At 42.2% G+C, this 21,699-nt stretch overlaps 2 protein-coding genes across 6 annotated transcripts; one reads left to right on the top strand and one right to left on the bottom strand.

The window, feature by feature from the left end:
- Window positions 1-1,095: 1,095 nt before the first annotated feature.
- Window positions 1,096-12,375, bottom strand: NAA10 (N-alpha-acetyltransferase 10, NatA catalytic subunit). Of its 5 annotated transcripts, none has more exons than XM_083353068.1 (9): window positions 12,212-12,375; window positions 11,123-11,221; window positions 10,955-10,981; window positions 10,051-10,109; window positions 7,071-7,116; window positions 6,418-6,533; window positions 5,216-5,260; window positions 3,046-3,130; window positions 1,096-1,508 (listed from the first exon to the last, which is right to left on the bottom strand). In XM_083353068.1, exons 1-9 carry the CDS (start codon window positions 12,230-12,232, stop codon window positions 1,257-1,259), a joined length of 750 nt encoding a protein of 249 aa, XP_083209194.1. In that variant the 5' UTR covers window positions 12,233-12,375; the 3' UTR covers window positions 1,096-1,256. The 5 variants fall into 5 exon arrangements, with proteins under 5 accessions (XP_083209194.1, XP_083209192.1, XP_083209195.1 ...); XM_083353066.1 differs by lacking the exon at window positions 12,212-12,375 and adding an exon at window positions 11,412-11,832; XM_083353069.1 differs by lacking the exon at window positions 10,955-10,981 and having other exon boundaries at window positions 12,212-12,374.
- A 5,631-nt stretch (window positions 12,376-18,006) lies between these two features.
- On the top strand, window positions 18,007-20,941 carry LOC310633780 (uncharacterized protein). The gene is made up of 3 exons (XM_083351660.1): window positions 18,007-18,221; window positions 19,689-19,814; window positions 20,702-20,941. Exons 1-3 carry the CDS (start codon window positions 18,114-18,116, stop codon window positions 20,816-20,818), a joined length of 351 nt encoding a protein of 116 aa, XP_083207786.1. The 5' UTR covers window positions 18,007-18,113; the 3' UTR covers window positions 20,819-20,941.
- The last annotated feature ends 758 nt before the right edge of the window (window positions 20,942-21,699 follow it).

Consider the following 21,699-nt stretch of genomic DNA (forward strand, 5'->3'; position numbering starts at 1 on the left):
GTTTTTCACATTGAAATCTTTAGGATATATTAACACTTATTTGGGTGTTCAAGTTGTCAAAACTCAGAAGGGGTTCAGTCTCACACAAGAAGGTAAGATTTAACAACTATTGCATCACTGCAACATGGAGGATGCTAAACCAGTGAGTATACCCATGCAAACCGATTTTCACAACTTGGCACATGAACCAAGTCCTGAGTTCGAGGATCAAACACTTTATCGCTCAGTCATTGGGTCACTGCTGTATATTAGTAGTTGGACTAGACCCGACATTGCACTTAGTGTTAATCTCCTATCACGACACGTAGGCAAGGCAAAACAGTTACATTGGACATGTGTTAAAAAATTATTGAGATACTTAAAGCACACTAAAAACATGAAGTTATTGTTAGAACCGACACATACTGACTATGCAGAGTTATGTTGTTATGCAGATTCCGACTGGGCAAGTGATAAGAAATCACGTAAAAGTACTTCAGGTTATATGTTGTTTTAAAATGGATGTCCTGTTTACTGGCATGTGCGTAAACAGAATTTTGTTTCTTGTTCATCTACTGAAGCTGAATATGCTTGTGTTTCAGATGCATGTAATTCTCTAACGTGGTTTGATGCTTTAGTCACAGATATTTGGACACAGCCGATTCGACCGATCACTGTGATGGAAGACAACGAATCTGTGGTTTATATATCTGAGAATCGTTTTACAGGTTCTAGGTCTAGACACATTGACATCCGTTATCAAAATATAAGACAAGTAGTTAAACAAGGTTTTGTTAAATTACAGTATGTGCCTACACATAATCAGATTGCTGATATGCTGAACAAGCCACTTCCTGCAGCCCAGCACGAGTATCTGCGCAAGATGTGTCTTATCTGAGTTTTGCTTTACTGACAAAAGAAGGGGATGTCACTGCGTTTTTCTGTTTTCTCAGTAAAGCAAGTTATGGTTTTGTACTTTGCAAGCAGTCTTGTTATCTTATCATTGTAACCATGGTGTGTCTCATGTTCAGCCAGTTTACTACTGTGTGTGCATGCCTAAAGAAAAAGTTACTTTCTTTTTTCTCTTCTTTGGGAAGATAGACATGTAGGCAGGAGTCTTTTCTGTGTTTTTATAAGTTTCTTTGTAATTAAAAAGGTTAACAGTAGAAGATATGCTTCGGGTTTTCTTTGTTTATCATGCATCAAAAACGAACCACGATCCATCCCCTCTGATAAAGAGTTTTTTACTCTTTTGACAAACACAGCCAAAGACCTTGCTAGGAGGCAGAGTCGGAGGCCTCTGAGCTGTCCTTGACATCTGTGCTCTCTGTAGCCTCACTGACCTCACTGACGTCCTTGCTGTCCCCACTGTCTTCAGCTCCAGGTCCAGTGCCCACAAGGGTCCCTGGGCATCTGTCATCCCGGCAACAGTCACCCACATGGTTAGTCTTGTGATCACCGCCCTTGTTCTCAATGGAGCCCAGCACAGAATGCTTTCCCTTCTCTTTCAATTCCACCTGCCTCCGCAGCTGTCAAGAAGAGATGCTTGTTTGAGTACAGTGTTCTATCCAAGCATGGCATTAGAGAGGTATGATTATACAGTTCGTAAGACACATGGAATCAGCAACAAAAAATACATCCATATTATTAATAACCTCATGTTGCCTCCAGGGGTAATCTTGTTATGGTATACTTCAGGATAAACAGAATGCCAAAATCTGAGAAGCAGCCATGGAGACTGCTTTCAATGTTATTTGTTCCTGTTTACAATTCTGCAGCCAGTCAGCATTTTCACAGAAACGCATGGTAAGGTTCTAAAAAAACTTGATGACGGATGCGCAGATGTGCTGGTCTAAGGTCAATCGTTTGGCCTTAGTTCCCCTAATAGCAAGAGGGGCAAAACAAAACATGACATGGTTTTCCTTCCCCATTTTAACAAGACAGAATAAAAAACTGAGATGAAACACTGTGCATGATTCTGCTTCTTTAATAGGATACTATAGATCACAAATGTTTATGCCACAATAGTTTTGTTAGCCTTTAAGGTGCCACATGTCTCTTTGTCGTTTTAGATTCTAAGTCAAGACTAACTTTGCCTGGTATTACAAAGTGCAAAGCAAGATTGGTCACGGTTAGCACATGTCTGAGAAATCCCAAAGCTTTCTCAGTGTATACACCAAAGTTGAAAAAAAAAACTATCCTGAATAAAATCCACTACCGGTAGTCCTCGACTTACAACTATTCATTTAGTGACCATTAGAAGTTACAACAGCACTGAAAGAAGTGACTTATAACCGTTTTCATATTTATGACGGCAGCATTCCCGTGGTCATGTGATCAAAATTCAGATGCCTGACAACTGACTCATATTTATGACCGTTGAAGTTTCCTGGTCTGATGTGATTATCTTTTGCAATCGTCTGACAAGCAAAGACAAAGGGGAAACCAGATTCACTTAACTATGTTACTAGCTTAACAACTGTAACGATTCATTTAACTGTGGCAAGAAAAGTCATACAATGGGGCAAGACTCATTTAGCAACTGTTGTTTAACAACAGAAATTTGGGGCTCAACTGTGGTCATATGTCTACCTGTGCTATTATTAGCAAACAACCTGCATGAATGCTTCCCTTTAGTCAACAGAAATAAAAATCAACTCTAGGGAGCCCTTAACCATTTTTACAAACCAGTAAGGCATTTCCAAAATATATCAAATATAGCTCAAGGTGAAAGAAAAACAGCTAGATGCTACAGCTTTCATGCAAATGTCCCTTTCTAGATTGTTCGGCTCATTTTCAGATTATTGAGAATCTGACTATCAAGGAATAGCTTATTCAGAGGCATTTGGGCTGTCATCAAGGCAAATTTAGCTCAGCATTTGTTCTGATTTTTAATAAATCTTTTGTTCCTGCCAGAAGGCAGGCTGGCTACCCATCCGTATCTGCACGAGTTGGTGATTCTGAATTGCGTGGCAGGGCCACTGTAACTAGCAACAGCAGTCTCAGACTTTAGGATAACAAGGCCATGTTGTCCAGCATGTATCCATCAAGAGAATCTGTGCTCACCTCCTCTGCCATCTGTGTTAAATCACGCTTCATAGCATATGCATCCTCCCCATCAGCATAGTATTTAGGCTCTACTTCACTGATCCTATGGGAAAGAACAAACGTGTTTCCTCTTTAGAAAAAAAAAAAGCAAGTTTCCATAATCTCTCCTCTCTGCTCAGTCAGAACAACAGAATACAGAGAAATATAAGCTGCAAAGCCCCAGGTTTATAGTCATGTACTCAAACACAATGTGCTCTTCTTACAAGCTCAGACTCCTTCCTATAATAGAAAATTCTGGGCTACACTACAGGGTTGTTTTAAGTATTACTGAGAGAAAGCATTTATCTGCTTGGAATATTCAAAAGGTGAATGACTAGACCAGTTGTGGCAAACTTACGGCATGCGTGCCAGAGGGCACTCAGAGCCCTTTCTGTGGGTATGCGCGCCTTGCTCTTTGGCTAAGATTTTGCAGGAAAAAAGCCATTTCTCAAGCCCCTTCCTAGCCAAAACAAACCTCCAGAGCAAGCACAGGATTGCTGTTAAGAAGAGCGAGGCGTGCTCGCTCCAGAGGCTTGTTTTGGCTAGGAAGGGGCTTGAGAAATGGCTTTTTCCTGTGAAAACTTAGCCAAAGAGCTTGCAGTCTCTGCCAGATCTCCATTGGGATAAAGTTTTTTCTCATCCTTGTTTTCGCAGGATTGCTCTCAATAAGTGAGACACGCTTTGGCTCCATATGCAGGGCAACAGAAGAAGTTTGTGGGACTAAAAAAAAAAAGATCAATCTGACCTTCCAACCTCACGAAATAAAAGGAACTTGCAAAGTTGTAAGGTCTGGTTGAACTTTTTTTTTAACTGGTAGACCCACAGCTTCCTTTGTTGCCCTGCACACGGTAGTGGATAACAGAGCGGAAAAGGTTAGTGAAGGGAGGCTTTGGGAAAGCGAGGGTAGACAGGACTCTGGCCTCTGCTGCCTCACTCCGCCAGCATCAGGGCTCGGAGGCTTGTTTTCGCCAGGAAAAAAGCCATTTCCCAAGCCTCTTCCTGACGAAAATGGAGCTTTGCTCTTATTGAGAGCAATCCTGCAAAAACAAGGATGAGAAAGGACAGCACAGTTAATTCTGAAAATGAAATCCTTAAAGTGTGGAATTCTCTGCCAAATAAGTTTAACTCAATGAAATCACTCGGGACTGCTTTTCTTACTTTGTTTGGATCATCTTATGCTTGTGAGCAGCTGTTTTCAGCTTTAAATTATATCAAATCTGACACCAGAAACAGACTAACAGATGACCTGAGTGCTGCATGTGTTGCTCTCAAACTTACAAAGTATAACCCAAGGTTAGACAAATTATCAGCATGCATACAACAGCAAAAACCACATTAATTGTTCAAAAGCATGCCAAAGGCAAACTTTTACCTTTCAATAAAAAGTTGTTTGTATCAGTGAAAGCTTTGTTATTGTGTTTTTCTTTTAAGACAAAAGATGTTAATGTATGAGGGGTTTTTTCCCTAAACTAAAACCTTTGTATTCCGGTTAAATTGCTGTGTTGGCACTTTGCGATAAATAAGTGGGCTTTGGGTTGCAGTTTGGGCACTCAGTCTCTAAAAGGTTTGCCAACACTGGATTAGACAGTAATACTCGTTGAGAAGATTTACAAATGTTCAGACAGCAAGTGTTTTCAGGCAGTGAGAAAAATATGTTTGGCAGGTTTTAGGATGATGCTTATTTTAAGAGTTGTCCCTTGTTTGTGTTGTTTTCTCAGCACTAAAAAGCCCTGGTTTTTAGAAATCCAGGTATTTTAATCCATACAATTCCTGTTAGTACTACAAAACAAACAAAGATGCATGTTCAGGTATACATAAAGAGATCAGGGTATTGCCCAAATAAAACCTTCTCCTAAGCAAAGTCTTTGCATGGGATCAACCATGTTAAAAATATAGAATATCTGCTATTTTTAATATGTATTATATCTCCTGTAATTCCCATCCCATATAGTCCCACATACTCTCATTCCTATGAGAGCACAAGGAATTCACAAGTTTGCAAAGTAATTAGTCTGACAGACTCTTACCCCTTCAGAGCTACTCAGTGTCTTTTGCAATCCAGTTAAAAGATGAAAAAGTCCCATTTCCAACAATGTTCTAACATCAAAGAACTCTTTGACCATGCCCCTCCCACTCTTGTGGTACTCACTGGAAATTGAGCGTGTTGGAATAGAGGTGTAGTGCAGCTCGATTACTGAAAAATGGAAGAGAAAAAAATACAAGTTATGTAAATCAAGAAAAATGACAAAATTGGACTGATCCCAGTTTTTGGATTAAGATCATCATGAACCTGAAATCATCCACAGAAACTAAAGGTAGGGACATGCAAGACCCATAAAATGGGTCTTGTAAGTTATTTCTTTTTACTGCTATTATTAAAATTTGAAATTGCTGCTCTCAGATGAGACATTAGTGACAAATGCAGATGGTTTTAAAAGAGAACTAACATTTACACAGAACTGATCTATTAATAGCTACTAGTCACGAAGCTTACTATTCACTCAATTACAGGAAACATACCTTAAATGTAAGCTGCTTAGAAGCTAACTGGTGATCTCTTATCCCTGCTGTTCACCTTCATACACAGTGTGTAACCCAAAATGCTGGACTGAATGGGTCCTGGCATAATCCAGCAAAGTTTTGCTTACGTAATAGAGACAAAGTTTTCCATGTATCTATCCACCAACTCCCAATTCTTTTTCCTCTTTTATGGCCACATCTAAGGAGAACAGAGCTCTTTCAACCTATATCAATCTTTTGGTGGATATTACATTTATATCCAATTTAAGTATCGAGAGCCACAAATGCCAGTGTGGTCAGAGCATGCCAAGAACAAGCACTGAATCCAAATAATTCAAATTCTACTGAAAATAGTAATGGCATGGAGTTAAAAACAACATAGTGGTAAAAGACAGATGGTCTCCTGAAGACCATGGAAGAGAGAGTGCAGACAGACTATTGTGATGTTACTCACAGAGTTATGCCACAACCGTATCTGCATGTCAGTTTGTTCAGACATGTCTCTCCGCAAATACTGAATTTATGTAGGAAGCTCTTATCCAATTTGACAATGTCCAAATGAACAGAATGCACGGATTTTGTGCGAGTCACTCGTTCTAAAATCTTCAGATGTTGGGAGAGGTGATAAAAAAATGGAAGCCCTACCTTTCTGAACACAATTGCAATTATATTGCTAAGCACATTGTGCTTTAGATTGTAAGCCGCCCTGAGTCTTCGGAGAAGGGCGGGATATAAATGGGATTAAAATAAAATAAATATGGTAAAAATGTGGGTTTGCCTTTTTTAAGAAGGGTACTACAAATAAATCTGACAGGCAACAGGAAAACTCACCTCTTGCGAACATGCAGTGAGACATACTTAGCATTGAAGTTCTCAATCATGGCTCGGGAAGCCTGGTCCATTAGCTTTTGAGCCAGCCCTAAGCGACGGTGGGAACGCTTGACTGCCTACCAAAAGAGGAACAGCAATGGAGATTATTGCTTATTTCATAAAAAAAAGAAAGAAAGCCGATAGAAGATTTTACAAACTGATCTAACTCAGTATAGGATCCTGATACCACTCGTGTCTAAGCTTATCCTTATTAGGGGGAGGCATTTGCCGGCATCATACTAAGGTACAAATATGGCTGCAGATCATAGTGATCTTACCTAACAAACCTCCATTATCTATCAAGGAGGTCCATCGGGTACTAACTTGATTGTCAGCAATTAAACTTCTTTCTGTGCAATTGCACTCACAGAGAAAAAAAGAGCCTCAGCCATTACTCAACAGTGAGTCAAGCCTCAGGGACCGGCTCTCAGGACCATTTCTGCAACTATTTCAGAATTTCTTTTGAACGATTCCACCTCCCAATTTGAGTTTGATCCCAGCAGAGGATATGCCTTCTCTTTAATCCGATGCTTTCGACTTAGTTCAAATACCTGATCCATCTCAAAGTTATAAGGGGGGGAGGGGGGAGAGAGAGGAAGACAAAGAAATATTACCAGAGACGTGATGTGTCCATGGGGGACATCATCGGGGTCTTCCTCCCTAAAAACAATAGTAAAAATTAGTTCAGCCACACACAAATCCCAGACCATAACTATGGTTCTGGTAGTCTCTTTTATTTGTGAGACTGTAACTCCCCTCATTAGGATAGAAAGTGTAGCCCTATACAACTGCAGAGCTCCAATTTGGGAAGGCTGCTTAAGACTGTATATTAAATAAAAAATCAAATAACCGCCCGTATGGCTCCTGTGAGAGCCCAGCCCTCAGAACATAACAGCAGCAATATCAAAGACTCATTTATTTCAGCATTTTGTTTCCACTGTAGCCAAGCCACAGTCAACAGGAATCTCTCAGGCAGGCTATGAGGCCACCAGCACCCTTCCATTTGTGGTCCCCAGCAACTGGTACTAATAGGTACCCTGTCTCCAATGCTAGGGGTCTTATACAGCCAGGATCGTTAATAAACCTTGAAAATCTTGTCCTCCATGAACCAAACCCCATGCCATATCTTGAAGGAGCAAGATTGTCTGAAATACCATCTTGTTCTCTTTTTGTACTCATCTGTTTCTCACAGCTCAAAGCACACATAGAGACTGCAAGCCAAGAAAAAGTCAAACACACACACACACAGTTTATCAAAACACAGGTTCAGATGGTCAACAGCAATTCCTGGATGTCTGATAGAAGAATGAATGCCACAAGTTTCTGGGAAAACATCTAGGTAAAACAGAGTTGTGCCTAAAATACAAGCTGAGGTCTTACTCTGTACCTTTTTCTGCCTTACTCTGTACCTTTTTCAGACTTTCACATCACAAGAGCAATTATGGGATTTCAGCTTATCTCATTTAAAAGGGAATCTTAGGATTTCTTTAAGAACTAAGAGCAGATTCTTTGATTTCTTTCACCTTTTAAATTATACCAAAGTTATTCTTAATTATACCTTATGGCAGTTTGTCAAATGAGGAAATAGTTCCCTGTAGCTTCTTCTTGTCTTTTGTCAATATATTATAATAATAGAAGCTCTAGCATGTCGATCCAAATCTTTATGCTTAAAGTTATTTAGTGTATTCATTCTGACATAACAAAACAAAAATTATGCTTCTGCCAGTTGCATTGCGTAAAAGCTATAATACTAGAAATTGCTCTATTGGCCCTTGAAGTGCTAAATCAACTCAGGCTGAAGAGTGTCGTCTCCCAGCAGGACAGCCAATAATGGGAGATGCCTTGAGCTGTAACACTGGAAGTCCCCCAATTCCTTATCCTTTAGTTAGCTAATGGGAAGCAAGTTTACAATTAAATGAATGCATTTCTTATCATTTCATTTCATTTTTCATTTTCATTTATTATATTTGTATACCGCCCTTCTCCCGAAGGACTCAGGGCGGTGAACAGGGCACATAAAAAATACAGAATACAAAAATTAAAAAAGAATTAAATAAGAGCCCGAGCTAAAAACAATAGAATAATATAAAAATCCCCAATAAAAACCCCAGCACATCCCCCATCAGGCCAGGCCGGCTTGCTCAAATAGGTAGGTCTTCAGACAGCGTCGGAAGGAGCGAAGGTTAGGTGCCATCCGGAGCTCCACCGGCAGCTGATTCCATAAAGCCGGGGCGCCCACAGAGAAGGCCCTCCCCCTGGGGGCCACCAGCCGACATTCTCTGATCGGTGGCACCCTGAGGAGGCCCTCTCTGTGGGAACGCACAGGGCGAAGGGAAGTTGACGCCGGCAGCAGGTGATCCCCAAGATACTCCGGACCCATGCCATGTAGGGCCTTGAAAACCATTATCATTATCGTGAGAAATCAACATTTAACTGCTCTTTGCTTCTCCTCTGCCATCCCTTGCTTTCATTAACTTCTTTCTATGTTATTTTCAGCAGCACAACTCCTTCAGAAAAAGGTCTATCCTGACCACTTTGCATACTGGTAGTCCTCAACTTACAACTGGTCAGTTAGCGACCATTCGAAGTTACAACAGACCTCTCCAGGATGATTTATAACCTGGATTTGAAGTTCCAAAAGCCATGGGGGGCAACCCAGTCACATGACTGCATTCTGGGCACTTGGCAACTGGCCCGCATTAATGGCGGTTTGCAGCATCTCACGATCACATGACCATGATTTACAACAATTTTTGCTGGAATCCATATATTTCCAGTTTCCAACAAAAAATGCCCACCATAAACAATGAATTCACCCGACGACCACAATATCTTCATTACAAACACCGCATTCACTTAATGACCACCATCACCAAAAAAACCAAAAAACCCTTGCAAAATCAGGTATGGTCACATGGTGACCCATTTAACACCTGGCATAATTTACAACCGCAATACTGAGCTTAGCTACAGTTGTATGTCGAGGATTACCTGTACCTAAGCAAACAACCAAGCCCAAATAATACAAGAACCTAATACAAAAAAAGAAACAAATATTTTAAAATATAGAAGAAAAAATATCCTCAAAAAAGGAGATAGTAAGAGAAAAGAAACTTTCCCCTTTATTCCTAGGAAGCACACTCAACACTAACTTATGAGTGCCTCCTAGAATACAATCAAATATATCTTCATTCCATACCTCACTCCATTTATCTATAAATTCTTCTCTAAATCTTCAGCTCTCCTTATTAAGCAACAAAGATCTAGTAAAACTGTAATGAGTGTCCTAGAAGACCTGGGGATTGTTAAAAAAAAAACAAATGTAACTGTTTTGTGAGCCTCCTGTAATCTGCCCTTGCAATCCTGCAATATTTCATTCATTCTCAAAATCCCTTCCATCTTCAAGCTCATGACTAGTCATCAGTAAGAAGAAAATGAGGTTATGCAACTTTAGAATTGGAATACACACACACAAAAACACACAATGTAGGCTATAGCTCGAAACCTTTCACTGCTACAGCATAAAAGATTGCAAACGTGTTTATTTATAGTACACACACATTAAACTCATCCAATCAGGGCACACATACTCACATTTTAGCTAGCACATAGCCCACAATCTTGCCATTCTCATCTTCAGCAATGTAGGAGAGCTGGAAAGAGCAACCAGGATATTAGACACACAAGGCCTTGGAAAAGAATCCAGAAGCCAAAGGAAGTCATCCATATTACTGCTTTTTCATAGAGAAGTCAAACTAGCCAGCTTAACATTTGACTTTTTTGGATTACTTGCTAAATAATCATAATCTAAATATTCTACACATATATATTATTACTTTTGTAGTCTTTCATAAAATTAGTTCACTTGAAATTCCTTCCTGTCAACTATTCCCATATCACTAAGGGTACACCTAGCTAAATAAAAGAATAATTTCCAAGGTTAAAATGTAAAATACTTGTGTTTATGGTCAAAGAGCCAAGAGGAATTTGGAGGATTCAATAAAGTATTGTCATCAATAAAATATGTTACACAGCTTACTGAAAACAATGGCCACCTGAAAGTTGGAGCAGACATGGCAGATGGAAGCTAAGGGAGGACACATATATACTTAGAAAGCCTGGATCAAACTAGTTTTTTTGAAGAGGCATCACTTGCTACAGGTAGTCCTCAACCTATGACCACAATTGAGCTCAAAATTTCTGTTGCTAAGTGAAACAGCTGTTAAGTGAATTTTGCCATTTTACAACCTTTCTTGCCAGTTGTTAAGTGAATCTGGCTTCCTCACTGGCTCTGCTGGGCGGAAGATTGCAAGTGATCACATGACCCCAAGCTACTGCAACAATCATAAATTTGAGTTGCAGTTGAGTGGGAATTTTGATCACATGACCATGGGAATGCTGCAATGGTTGTAAGTGTGAAAAACAGTCATAAGTCACTTTTTTCAGTGCCACTGTAACTTTGGCCACTAAACAAACTGTTGTAAATGTCAAGGCCTACCTGTATTGTATCAGTTCCCAATGCCAACTGAAAAAAGGACAGGACAAAGGAAAATATTGTGTAGAAGAAACTTGCACCGGGCCCCTTTGAGATGAGGCTCAACCTGTAGCTTTCACATTCTTCACAATTGTTGTTACAGAATAGGAATATAGATGTAAAAGGAATCACCTGTGGCCAGGAGAGTCCATGATAAAAATAGTATTTCATCTGATAATTCTCTGGCAAGCAAAGGAGATTGCAATGTTGCATGTTCATCAGGTCCTCGGGCTGATAGTGAAAAAAGGAATAAACACTGAGAGAGAAAAAAAGAGGCAGCACTTCATTCCCACAAGAGGAGCCTGCTCCTGCTCAAATAAATGACTGGAATTTCTGCAATCAAAGGCAATATAGCACAGGGCCAAAAAGTGGGCCGCTCAGTAAGCTGTGTCTATTTCCGGCCTTGTTTTTCTAAACCTACCACAGTGCTGACTTTAGGAACAGAAACTTGCTCATTGATTACAATCATCTTTTTGGATCAAACCGATTGCAATAATGGCCGTCTCCAGCAGCTATGAACTGTTAACAGTAAAAAAAAAAAGATATTTACTTGGTATATACCAAATACTGCCTATTTTATCCAGCATTTAACTTTGGTCAGGAGATATCCAGGTGCCAGATCAGACATATCAGTTGCAAGGAAGTCCTAAGCAATCAAAGATATACTGCTCCTCCCAAGGAAGGTTCCACTCCGATCCTTGCAGCTATCAACTCCTGCGAGGATCGCCCTGGATCGAAAAGCGCAGCTGTGGGGCTACCAACGCAGAACCTGGGTAGGCCTACCTAACAGAAGAACCAACTTTTAAATCAGGGGTCTTCAAACTTGGCCCTTTTATGACTTGTGGACTTCAACTCCCAGAATTCCTCAGCCAGGCATGCCTGGCTGAGGAATTCTGGGAGTTGAAGTCCACAAGTCACAAAAGGGCCAAGTTTGAAGACCCCTGTTTTAAATGTTCAGTTAATATCCCGCAACAATCTGGAATTGATTGACTGAAGCCCTTCGGCAAGAAAGGCCCGGCGATAATAAGGGGGGGAAAAAAGAGCTTTCCACTCTTTCAGCTTAATTAAGTAGGGCGGTAGAAGGATTGAACAATGGCCTCCTCTACGTAGCCTTTACCTCAAAGCAAAGGGCTGACGCCTTTTCCCGCTCTCGCCCCAGCGCGCCTCCTGAACCCGTCCCGCCTCCCCCACCCTCCCTTCTGCCAGTCCCAAGACTCGAACCCGCGCATTCCGGATATTCATAGTGACAGCAGCGACCCTTCCTCGGCTCACGCGCTAGCTACGATCATCAAGGTACGTTGCCCCGGGAAAAAGACGTGAGCAGGTGGGAGGGGGGGAAAAGAACGTGCTCGTCTCCTCTACGCAGCCAATACCGGGACAGAGAAGAAAAGGTCACTAGCCAACCCCGACACAAATTCTGAGGATTGGACCACGCTCTTCTCCAATCAAGAAAACCCAGCCTAAGGAAGGCATCCTCAGTATCCAATCGGAGCTTGTCTAGAACTGGTCATGCTGACCAATGCGTACGCGGTTTACTCTTCTCCCCCCCGCCCCCGCTTCCCCGTTTCGTGGAGTCTTTTTTTTTAATTCATCTATGGTTGTATTCAGTTGGTTCCTTCCCCCGTGTCTAGTTCCGGGGTAGGCAACCTCGGCTCTTTTATGACTCATGGACTTCAACTCCCAGAATTCCTGAGCCAGCTGGCTCAGGAATTCTGGGAGTTGAAGTCCAAGAGTCATAAAAGAGCCGAGGTTGCCTACCCCGTGTCTAGGTTAAGAAAGTCTTGCATTGTCCCCGCCCCTTTGGACTCATGGAAATAAATGAATGGGGGGGACAAATTAATTCCTCCCAGAGGTGCTTTAATTATCAGTTAAACCAATCATTCGCAAGCAGAAATTGAATGATATACAAGGAAACTTTAGCAGTGAAAAAGTGAGGCTATGGATTTGTGAGTGATTAAATTTAAGAAATGAATTTAGAGACTCGCTCCATAGACCAAAGAAAAGGGCGTAATCTCAGCAAATAACAAATCTATAACATTACGGCTTTTGTTTTTACAACACGCTTGAAATGATGACAAGAAGCAGACGTATCCTTTCTCGGTCCAAGCTGTCTCACAGGATTGTGGGGGAAAAGAGATGAAGGCAATTATGCACCAGGTTGTGCTCTTGGATGAAAACAGGATAGAAATGAAATAACTTCATAATTGGTATTCTCTAAAGATCACAATTTTGAGCCTCAGATCCATTTGCAAAAAAAGGATATAATTAATGAGTCTCTAGTTCAGCCTCTCTTGAGTCTGGCATCTTGTCAATATATTTCCTCGAGCTGCATTGGGTGCTGGCTTGCTTCAAGGTTTTGAAGGGTTCTGGAACAAAGGGAAATTGTTTAGTATGTAACTTGTTGCTTTCTTGCTTTTTGAAATCGGCTTTTGCACCAGGGAAAGCTCATGCAAGCGTGGGAAACATGTACATGGATGAAAACCATGCACATGGAGGGAATAAGGGAGTGTACAGGAATAATTGGTGTCTTTCTTATGATGTAATGGCTCTGTTGGCTGATTTTCATTGGTTAACAACGTTTATAAAGCTGTGGCACTTCTGGACGCAACTGCCAGCGTTCCAGATTGTTAGCCACCCAGCTGCTTCATCAAGAAGTCTCTGCTTGGGTTATCTGATTAGATTGATATGGTATCTCAAGTTCATGTAACGGACTGGGACCTTACAGTTTGGTTATGAGCTTTTAAGCCCTTCGTGTCAAAGGGCCAGATTACCTACAGAGCCTCCTTCACTCCATTACATTGGCCCATCTCACCTGGTCAGGCATGCTGTTGTTGTTGTTAGTTGCAAAGTGTCCGACCCATCGCGACCCCATGGGCAATGTTCCTCCAGGCCTTCCTGTCCTCTACCATCTTCTGGAGTCCATTTAAGCTCACGCCTACTGCTTCAGTGACTCCATCCAGCCACCTCATTCTCTGTTGTCCCCTTCTTCTATTGCCCTCAATCTTTCCCAGCATTAGGCTCTTCTCCAGTGAGTCCCTCCTTCTCATTAGGTGGCCAGAGTATTTGAGTTTCAACTTCAGGATCTGGCCTTCTAAGGAGCAGTCAGGGTTGATCTCCTCTAGGACTGACCGGTTTGAATGCCTTGCAGTCCAAAGGACTCGCATGAGTCTTCTCCAGCACCATAGTTCAAAGGCCTCAATTCTTTGGCGCTCAGCCTTTCTTATGGTCCAACTTTCACAGCCATACATTGCAACTGAGAAAACCATGGCCTTGACTATACACACTTTTGTTGGCAGGGTGATGTCTCTGCTTTGTCATCTGAATTAAATTCACCCATTCCTGTCCATTTTAGTTCACTGATTCCTAAGATGTCGATGTTCAGTCTTGTCATCTCTTGTATGACCATGTGCAGCTTTGCCTTGATTCATGGATCTTACATTTCAGGTTCCTATGGTGAATAAATCTTTATAGCATTGACTTTCCTTTCACCACCAGATGCATCCACAGCTGAGCATCCTTTCGGCTTTGGCCCAGTCGCTTCACTCTTTCTGGCGCTACTAGTACTAGCCCTCTGCTCTTCCCCAGTAGCATATTGGACGCCTTCCGACCTGAGGGGCTCATCTTCCAGCGTCCTAACTTTTTGCCTTTTGGTACTGTCCATGGGTTTTTCATGGCAAAGATACTGGAATGGGTTGCCATTTCCTTCTCCAGTGGATCACATTTTGTCAGAACTCTCTGCTATGACCTGTCCATCTTGGGTGGCCCTGCACAGCATAGCTCATAGCTTCATTGAATTACACAAGCCCCTTTGCCATGACAAGACAGTAATCCATAAAGGGGTAGGCATGCTGTGGACCCCATCAATTATTAAACAATTTTAGCTGACAGAGTCCAGGAAGAGATCCCTTTCTGTCATTGCCCCCATCATTTGGAACATTCCCCTCATCCTGTCAGGGTGAAGCAGCCCCCCACTCTCCTGGCCTTCTGAAAATGTCTGAAGATCCAGCTTACCAACTAGCTTGGGATCCAGAGAGGTGCATGCAGCCATGGGGCTGGTTAATCACTTGAAGCCCCTCCCCCTGCCCTTTAATTCTGAATTTTAAATATTTTGTGTTTTGTTCAGACCAGCACTAATGACGTTACCTAGTTAGGGTAATGAAATGTCTGCAAGAAAACAAGCAAGCTCAAAGAGCACCAAGGACCCCTCATTTCAACCCTAAACTACAAATATTCCCCTTCAATGTGTTGTTCTGTATTTGTATAGTTTTTATGTTTCTATGTCTTACTTGTAAGATATAAAAATTTATCACCCAGAGTCACTCTATGAAGATGAGCAGTTCCTATATGTGAGGGAGGGAGGGAGGGACAGACGGACAGACAGACAGACAGACAGACAAGATAAATAGATGCAGCTTTCTTCATTTCCAGACAGCTCTGCTGGTAGACTGCTGGTAGATGACACCATTTAGCTCTATCTTCCATTCTTTCTGCATAACCAAACATCTGTAAAAGACAAAATGCACTTGGTTTCATTTTCTCTGAAATTTAGTTGCTTGCTCTTACATAACACACATTTAAAACACACTATATACAACGTATATATAGAAAAGAGAGAGAGAGACAGATGTTTGTATCTGTCTCTGTGTCTGTCTCTGTGTACAGTATGTAAGTTGAAAAGTTCATTAGCTTGAACTGATTACTTTTTTCTCCATAAACTCTGTAGCTGATAAGGCTCAATTCTCAAGCACCTTTTTAGAAATAACTTGTTTTCTGGATTCATTTCAGCCCTCCGGGATCTGCAAGGCGACTCTGAAGCATCCATGTCTCAGGCTGCAACTCTGGCTGTGGAAGAGGTTTTCTGGCAATGTGGCCTTCGCATCAACCCGATGCTTATTCCCAGTCAGATCCTCAGGAAATTCATCAGAAACCTATCCAGGCAGCCCTCCGAGACCACTCAGTGATGCCTCCCTTCCAGCTGGGTCTTTGGGCAAAGCCAGCAAGCGCTTTGCAATTCAATAAATAGCATTAAATAAAAGCCTTCGTGAACATTTCTGGATCCCGAACTACTTCAGCTTTGTCTTCCAATGGGCCATGATCGTTTTTGGAAAACATGCGACGTTTGCCAACTTTGGGTTTGGGTTTGGCTAGTCTAAAGAAAAGAAGGACTAGGGGTGACATGATAGCACATTCCAGTATTTGAGGGGCTGCCACAAAGAAGAGGGGGGGTGTCAAATGCTGGAAGGAAGGAAAGAAGGAAGGAGGGAGGTAAGGAAGGAAAGGGAAAGGAAAGGAAAGGAGGGAGAAAGAAAGAAAAAGAGAAGAGAAAAAGAAAGAGAAAGAAAGAAAGAAAGAAAGAAAGAAAGAAAGAAAGAAAGAAAGAAAGAAAGAAAGAAAGAAAGAAAGAAAGAAAGAGATGCAGAGCACCTGACGTTGGTCCAGTCATGAATGGAAACTGTTATCTCCACCAGCAGCTTCACTCCAGATTGGGAACAGACAGAGGTCTAGGTTTTCTTGCTTGCTTATTTGCTTGCTTCTTCACGCACATGATTATGAGGATTGTGCAGAGGTTGGAATTGTGAAAAATTCTTCAAGTGAAGGACATTTCCTTGCTCAAAGATTAAGCATGGAAACTTCCCAGCAGCACTCACCAGTTTTGCTGTGTGACTGTGACTTCTTCAGCCTACAGAAATAATTTGTTTAGTAACCATTCAAAGTTACAAGGGACGGAAACACGTGACTTACAACCGTTTTTCATAGTTATAACCTTTGCAGCATCCCCATGATCATGTGATCAGAATTCAGACACTTGGCAACTGGTGCATATTTTGTGTCTTCACTCTGCAGTCCTCCAATCAACAAAAAGGAAGTTGAGTTGCTGGCAGGGGATGATGGGTGGTGGGGAAAACCTGTCTCCATTTTTTTTGTCTCCTCACAAAGCCAACTTTAAGGAGCGTCTCAGTCTATTGCCAGTAGCGATTTTTGTACTCTCTTGTGGGTGGAACAGAGGGGAGTCTCCCTCATGACAATTCGAAAAAAAGATAACTTGGGAATAAATTCATTGCTTCTAAAGACATGCCAAGGATTTAGGCAGGGAAGATTGTGGCGGGCTTTAGAATTCTTTTAAAGCAAGAATTTAATTGCACAATGAAGGGTGGGGGGCAAAGGGATTTCTAGCTGTCATGGCTCACATGGGTAGGGTGGATCTGGCCCCTGGCAGGCAGGGGAAGATTGGGGTGGCTTCGCCTGATGGGCACCATGCTGCAGTGGTGGGATTCAGCCAGTAGTTAAATTTACCTGAATTCGGAGAACTAGCTAGCTTCTGGAAGGCCTCCCAGACCTAGAATGTCCCACCGGAAGTGCATGATGCCATTCCAGAAGTCTGTTCTGGACATTGGAGGCCTAGGCCCGCATCATATAATAGAACCAGTTGTTCAGGTATTTGAATCCCACCACTGGCTCCATGTCTGCCATCTTCAATGATAAGCAATTACAGGTAATCCTCAATTTATGACCACAGTGGAGCCCCAAATTTCTCTTGCTAAGTGAGACAAGTTGTTCTATGTTTTGAATGGCATGTAGATGTTGTTTATCTCTATGTGCCCTTTGATGGCTGACTTGTCTGAGTGACATGCTTCCAAGTCTTAGAGCTTTAATTTCATGTGTTTTTCAGAAATATAAGCAGAGTAGGGGTGTTCATGGAGGAGAATTCACAGCCCTTGGGTGGCCCCAAAGATCTCCCCAAATTTGCTTGGACAAATGAGTTCCTAGGACATCATAGGATGTTGAAGTCCAACTTATCTGGAAGATATCAAAATAGAGGAAGTTCCTTAGAGCAGCAGAAAGATTCATCCATCCAAAAATCCTAAAAACCGTGACAAGATTTTCCTGAGCAAAGTATACAAGGGATAAACCTGTCGGGTTCTTGGTGTGCTCTGAACTTGAGCATTCTCCAGCAAACCTAAAGAAAGCTCTGAAGGAGAAGCCACCTAGCTCAGACCACACCAAGAACCCAACAATTCAGCATTGAGCTAAATAGATTTTCTGCTATTGGACTAACTAACCTGGTCCTCTTCCTTCCCAGGAAGACACTGAACTGCAATATATCTCCATCGTTCTTTTTGGGATGCTTTTGAGAGGGGTGGATGAGATGGACAGAAGCAACATGTCAGGAAACATCCTCAACAGCATCGTGCCCCTCTTAATCCAGCTTTCAAATGGTCGCACCAAAGAAGTGAGTTGAAGGGCTGGGTAACCTAAACTCCTGGTCTATTCATGCTACCTTCTAAATGAAACCACTCCGTATCCCATCAATTCAGAGCAATGTTGTTGTATCATATGGACAGTCCTGGTAATGCAAAGAGATTCTGGACAATTCTGAAGTTGTGAGGTCCTTGGTGCTCTCTGAGCTTGGTTGTTTTCTTGTAGACATTTCATGACCCAACGAGGTGACATCATCAGTACGAGGGAGGGCAGGCTTTGATCTCTGCTTATAGACAGCATGTCCTATCATTTTGATGTGGGTGTAGGTCAGACATGTCAAACACAAGGCCCGGGGCCCAGATCCGGCCCGCAGAGTGGTTTCATGCGGCCCGCGAAGCCATCCTGGAAACAGGAAGAGAACGGCCCCCACTGCCTTGGCCCTGGCCCAGAGACCCTCCTTCTGCCAGAGACTCAGATCTGTCCCACTCCTGCCCAGGCCCCCATAGGCACCCTTGATGCAAACGATGTAGAGCTGGCCACGCCCACCCAGGCCATACACACTCTAGCCACACCCACACAGTAGGCCACGCCCACCCAGGCCATACCCACCCAGCCCCCTGAGGGCAACTGCGATGCTGATGCGGCCCTCAATGAAATTGAGTTTGACACCCCTGGTGTAGGTTTTCTGCTTGGGAGTTCTTTGATTAGGGGATTGTTTTCTGCTTGATTGTTTGCCTGGTACCAACAGAAGAGAATCAGGGTTGAAATGAGGGGTCCTTGGTGCTTTCTGCTTGGTTGTTTTCTTGCAGATGTTTCCTTATCCAACTAGGTAACATCTTAAGTGCTAGAAGGGTGTGTGGTTTAGGAGGAGGAGGAGGAGATTTTCTTGATTTTCTTCCAGACATTTCATTACCCAACTAGGTACCATCATCAGTGCTAGAGTGGGGTCTCTGTTTATATGTATCAGTGGCTAGTCCTGTCAGTGTTGGTGGGAATGTTGTTTTCTTCTTGTTCATTCCCTTATTAAGCACTTACTATAAACAGGGTCGTGTGGTCCCCTTTTGCAACTCTCCGATGAGCAAAGTCATTGGGGAACCCAGATTCACTTAACAACCCTGTCACTAACTTAACTCCTACTGAGATTCACTTAACAACTGTGGCAAGAAAGGTTGCAAAATGGGGGAAAACTCAGATAACCACTGTCTCACTTAGCAATAAAAATTTTGGGTCAATTGTGGTGGTAAGTTGAGGACTATCCCTAGAGAGATTTGGCCCCTGGTTAGCTTGTCCACCATCCTCTTGCAGATGTTGAGAGACATCTCCTTTCAGGACGGAGGTGCTGTGGTCATCAATGACCCCTCTCTGTCATATCTTAGTCCTGGGTTAGCTTATCAACTTTCCTGTCTACTGAGCTAGGAGAAGGGTGGATGGTCCCTGTGGAACATGTACAAAATTGAAACCAGATTACTCTGACTCCATCTTTTCTTCCATGGCCCAGGCCTCCAGGAACACCCTCAAGTCAGGTGCGAGTTTCATGAACTGGGAGTACGTCCCCAGCCACTTATTTCATTACAAAATATATGACAGTCTACGCAGCATGTACTCGGCCATCTGCCCTGTCATTGTAAGTATGACCCGAACGGCTTGTTTACTTCCAGATTAGAGCATATTAACCATTTAATTTTCTTTGACCTGCCTTTATTATTTTTATACTGCTGCTTCTCTGATTTTCTTCACAACAACCCTGTGAGGCAGGTTGCACTGAGACAGGGGAATTGGCCCAAAGTTACCCAGCCGGCTTTCATGCCAAAGGCGGGACTAGAATTTTCCACCTCCTAGTGATTGGCCCAAAGTCACCCAGGTGATTTTTGTGCCGAAGGCTGGACTAGAACTCACTAGCTCCCGATTTGTTCACTGTTGTATTTACTGTTAGACTAAACTGACTAGAGGGATTCTTCTTGGGTTTTTGCTCTTTCAGGAACAACAGAGCTTCCTTGAAACCACGAGGACTAGAAACCTTGCAGATTTATGGGTTTGAGGATTAGAAAATGTAGTTTGCAGAAAAAGGAAATTATGGTATAACTTAAGAGAGAGAGAGAGGGCAAAATATGAATGCATTTATAAGATCAGAAGTCATTTCTTTATCATCTTTTTTCCCCTTTTCTTTTTCTATTTTCTTTTTTTTTCACTGTTTACTATTTTTCTTTATTTTCCTTTATGGTTTTAACTTGGATAAAACTGTCTTTAATAAGATATATGTCTGTGTTTATAATACTATAATATAATGAATACAATTACGTTATGTTACGTTATGTTACGTTACATTATGTTACATAGTATAGTGTAGTATGGTGTATAATATAGTATAATGATATAGTTTAGTATGGTACACAGTATAATATAATTAATATAATATAATTAATATAATGTTATTGAAGACATTGTTTTTGAGGACATGAGGACCCTTTGTAAAAAAAAGGAAGCTATAGTTCGTTGCCTTGTTTCCCCCAGATAAGCAAATGCAAGCAAAGCCTTCCGGATGTGATGGCTCAGATGCTGGATTTCCTGAGGAGCAAGAACCCGTCGTATCGAGAAGCGGCTGCCTTGTTAATTGGCAATTACAAATAAAACCCTTGAAGAAGGGGATGAACAACCAAGACAGACGTGCAGCCTGGCGCCCTGCATGCTGACCATTACAATCCAAAAGTGCAATATTGCAACAGGCTGGAAGCTGCTGTCATTCTCTGCAATTGCTGTCAAGTTCTTCACGCTGATCTGAACAACTGACGCCGCCAGTGCTTCTGATTTTCAGAAGCCTTCGTCCTTGCTCTGATTTCCACTTCCTGTCTCCCTCTCACCCCTGAACTAAGGAGAAATTTCCTGACAGGGAGGACAATTAATCAGCGGAACGGAAGTTGCCTCCAGACGTTGTGGGTGCTCCCTCACTGGAGGCTTCCAAGAAGAGACTGGGCAGCCGTTTCTCTGAAATGGGATAGGGTCTCCTGCTTGAGCAGGGGCTTGGACCAGAAGACCTCCAAGGCCCAATTTATTAAAAAAATAAATAATATCCCCCTTATACAGGTAGTCCTCGACTTATGACCACAATTGAACCCAAAGTTTCTGTGGCTAAGCGAGACAGTGGTTAAGCGAGTTTTGCCTCATTTTGCAACCTTCCTTGCCACATTTGTTATGTGTATCGCTGCAGTTGTTAAGTTAGTAACACTGTTGTTAAGTGAATCTCACTTTCCCACTGATTTTGCTCATCAGAAGTTTGCAAAAAGTGATCACATGACCCCGGGTCACCGCAACTGTCATAAATATGAGTCAGCTGCCAAGCGTCCAAATTTTGACCACACGATCAAGGGGATGCGGCAATGGTTCTAAGTGTGAAAAACAGTCATAAGTCACTTTTCTTCAGTGCCGTTGCAACTCTCAAGGGTCGCTAAATTTGATTTTGATTTTATTAACTGTTTATGAACTGTTGTAAGTCGAGGATTACCTATACTGTA

Source organism: Vipera ursinii, assembly GCF_947247035.1.
Source record: "Vipera ursinii genome assembly, chromosome: 2".
NCBI classification, from domain to species: domain Eukaryota; kingdom Metazoa; phylum Chordata; class Lepidosauria; order Squamata; family Viperidae; genus Vipera; species Vipera ursinii.

Excerpts from the sequence above, each read along its gene's own strand:
- NAA10 (XM_083353066.1), bottom strand. The coding sequence starts at position 11,459 with ATGATTGTAATCAATGAGCAAGTTTCTGTTCCTAAAGTCAGCACTGTG. Across the intron at positions 6,534-7,070 it reads ATGGACACATCACGTCTCTG|GCAGTCAAGCGTTCCCACCG; the intron begins GTAATATTTCTT and ends CTCTTTTGGTAG. Across the intron at positions 1,509-3,045 it reads TAACACAGATGGCAGAGGAG|CTGCGGAGGCAGGTGGAATT; the intron begins GTGAGCACAGAT and ends TCTTCTTGACAG.
- LOC310633780 (XM_083351660.1), top strand. The coding sequence starts at position 18,114 with ATGCTTTTGAGAGGGGTGGATGAGATGGACAGAAGCAACATGTCAGGA. Across the intron at positions 18,222-19,688 it reads CAAATGGTCGCACCAAAGAA|GCCTCCAGGAACACCCTCAA; the intron begins GTGAGTTGAAGG and ends TCCATGGCCCAG. Across the intron at positions 19,815-20,701 it reads CGGCCATCTGCCCTGTCATT|ATAAGCAAATGCAAGCAAAG; the intron begins GTAAGTATGACC and ends TGTTTCCCCCAG.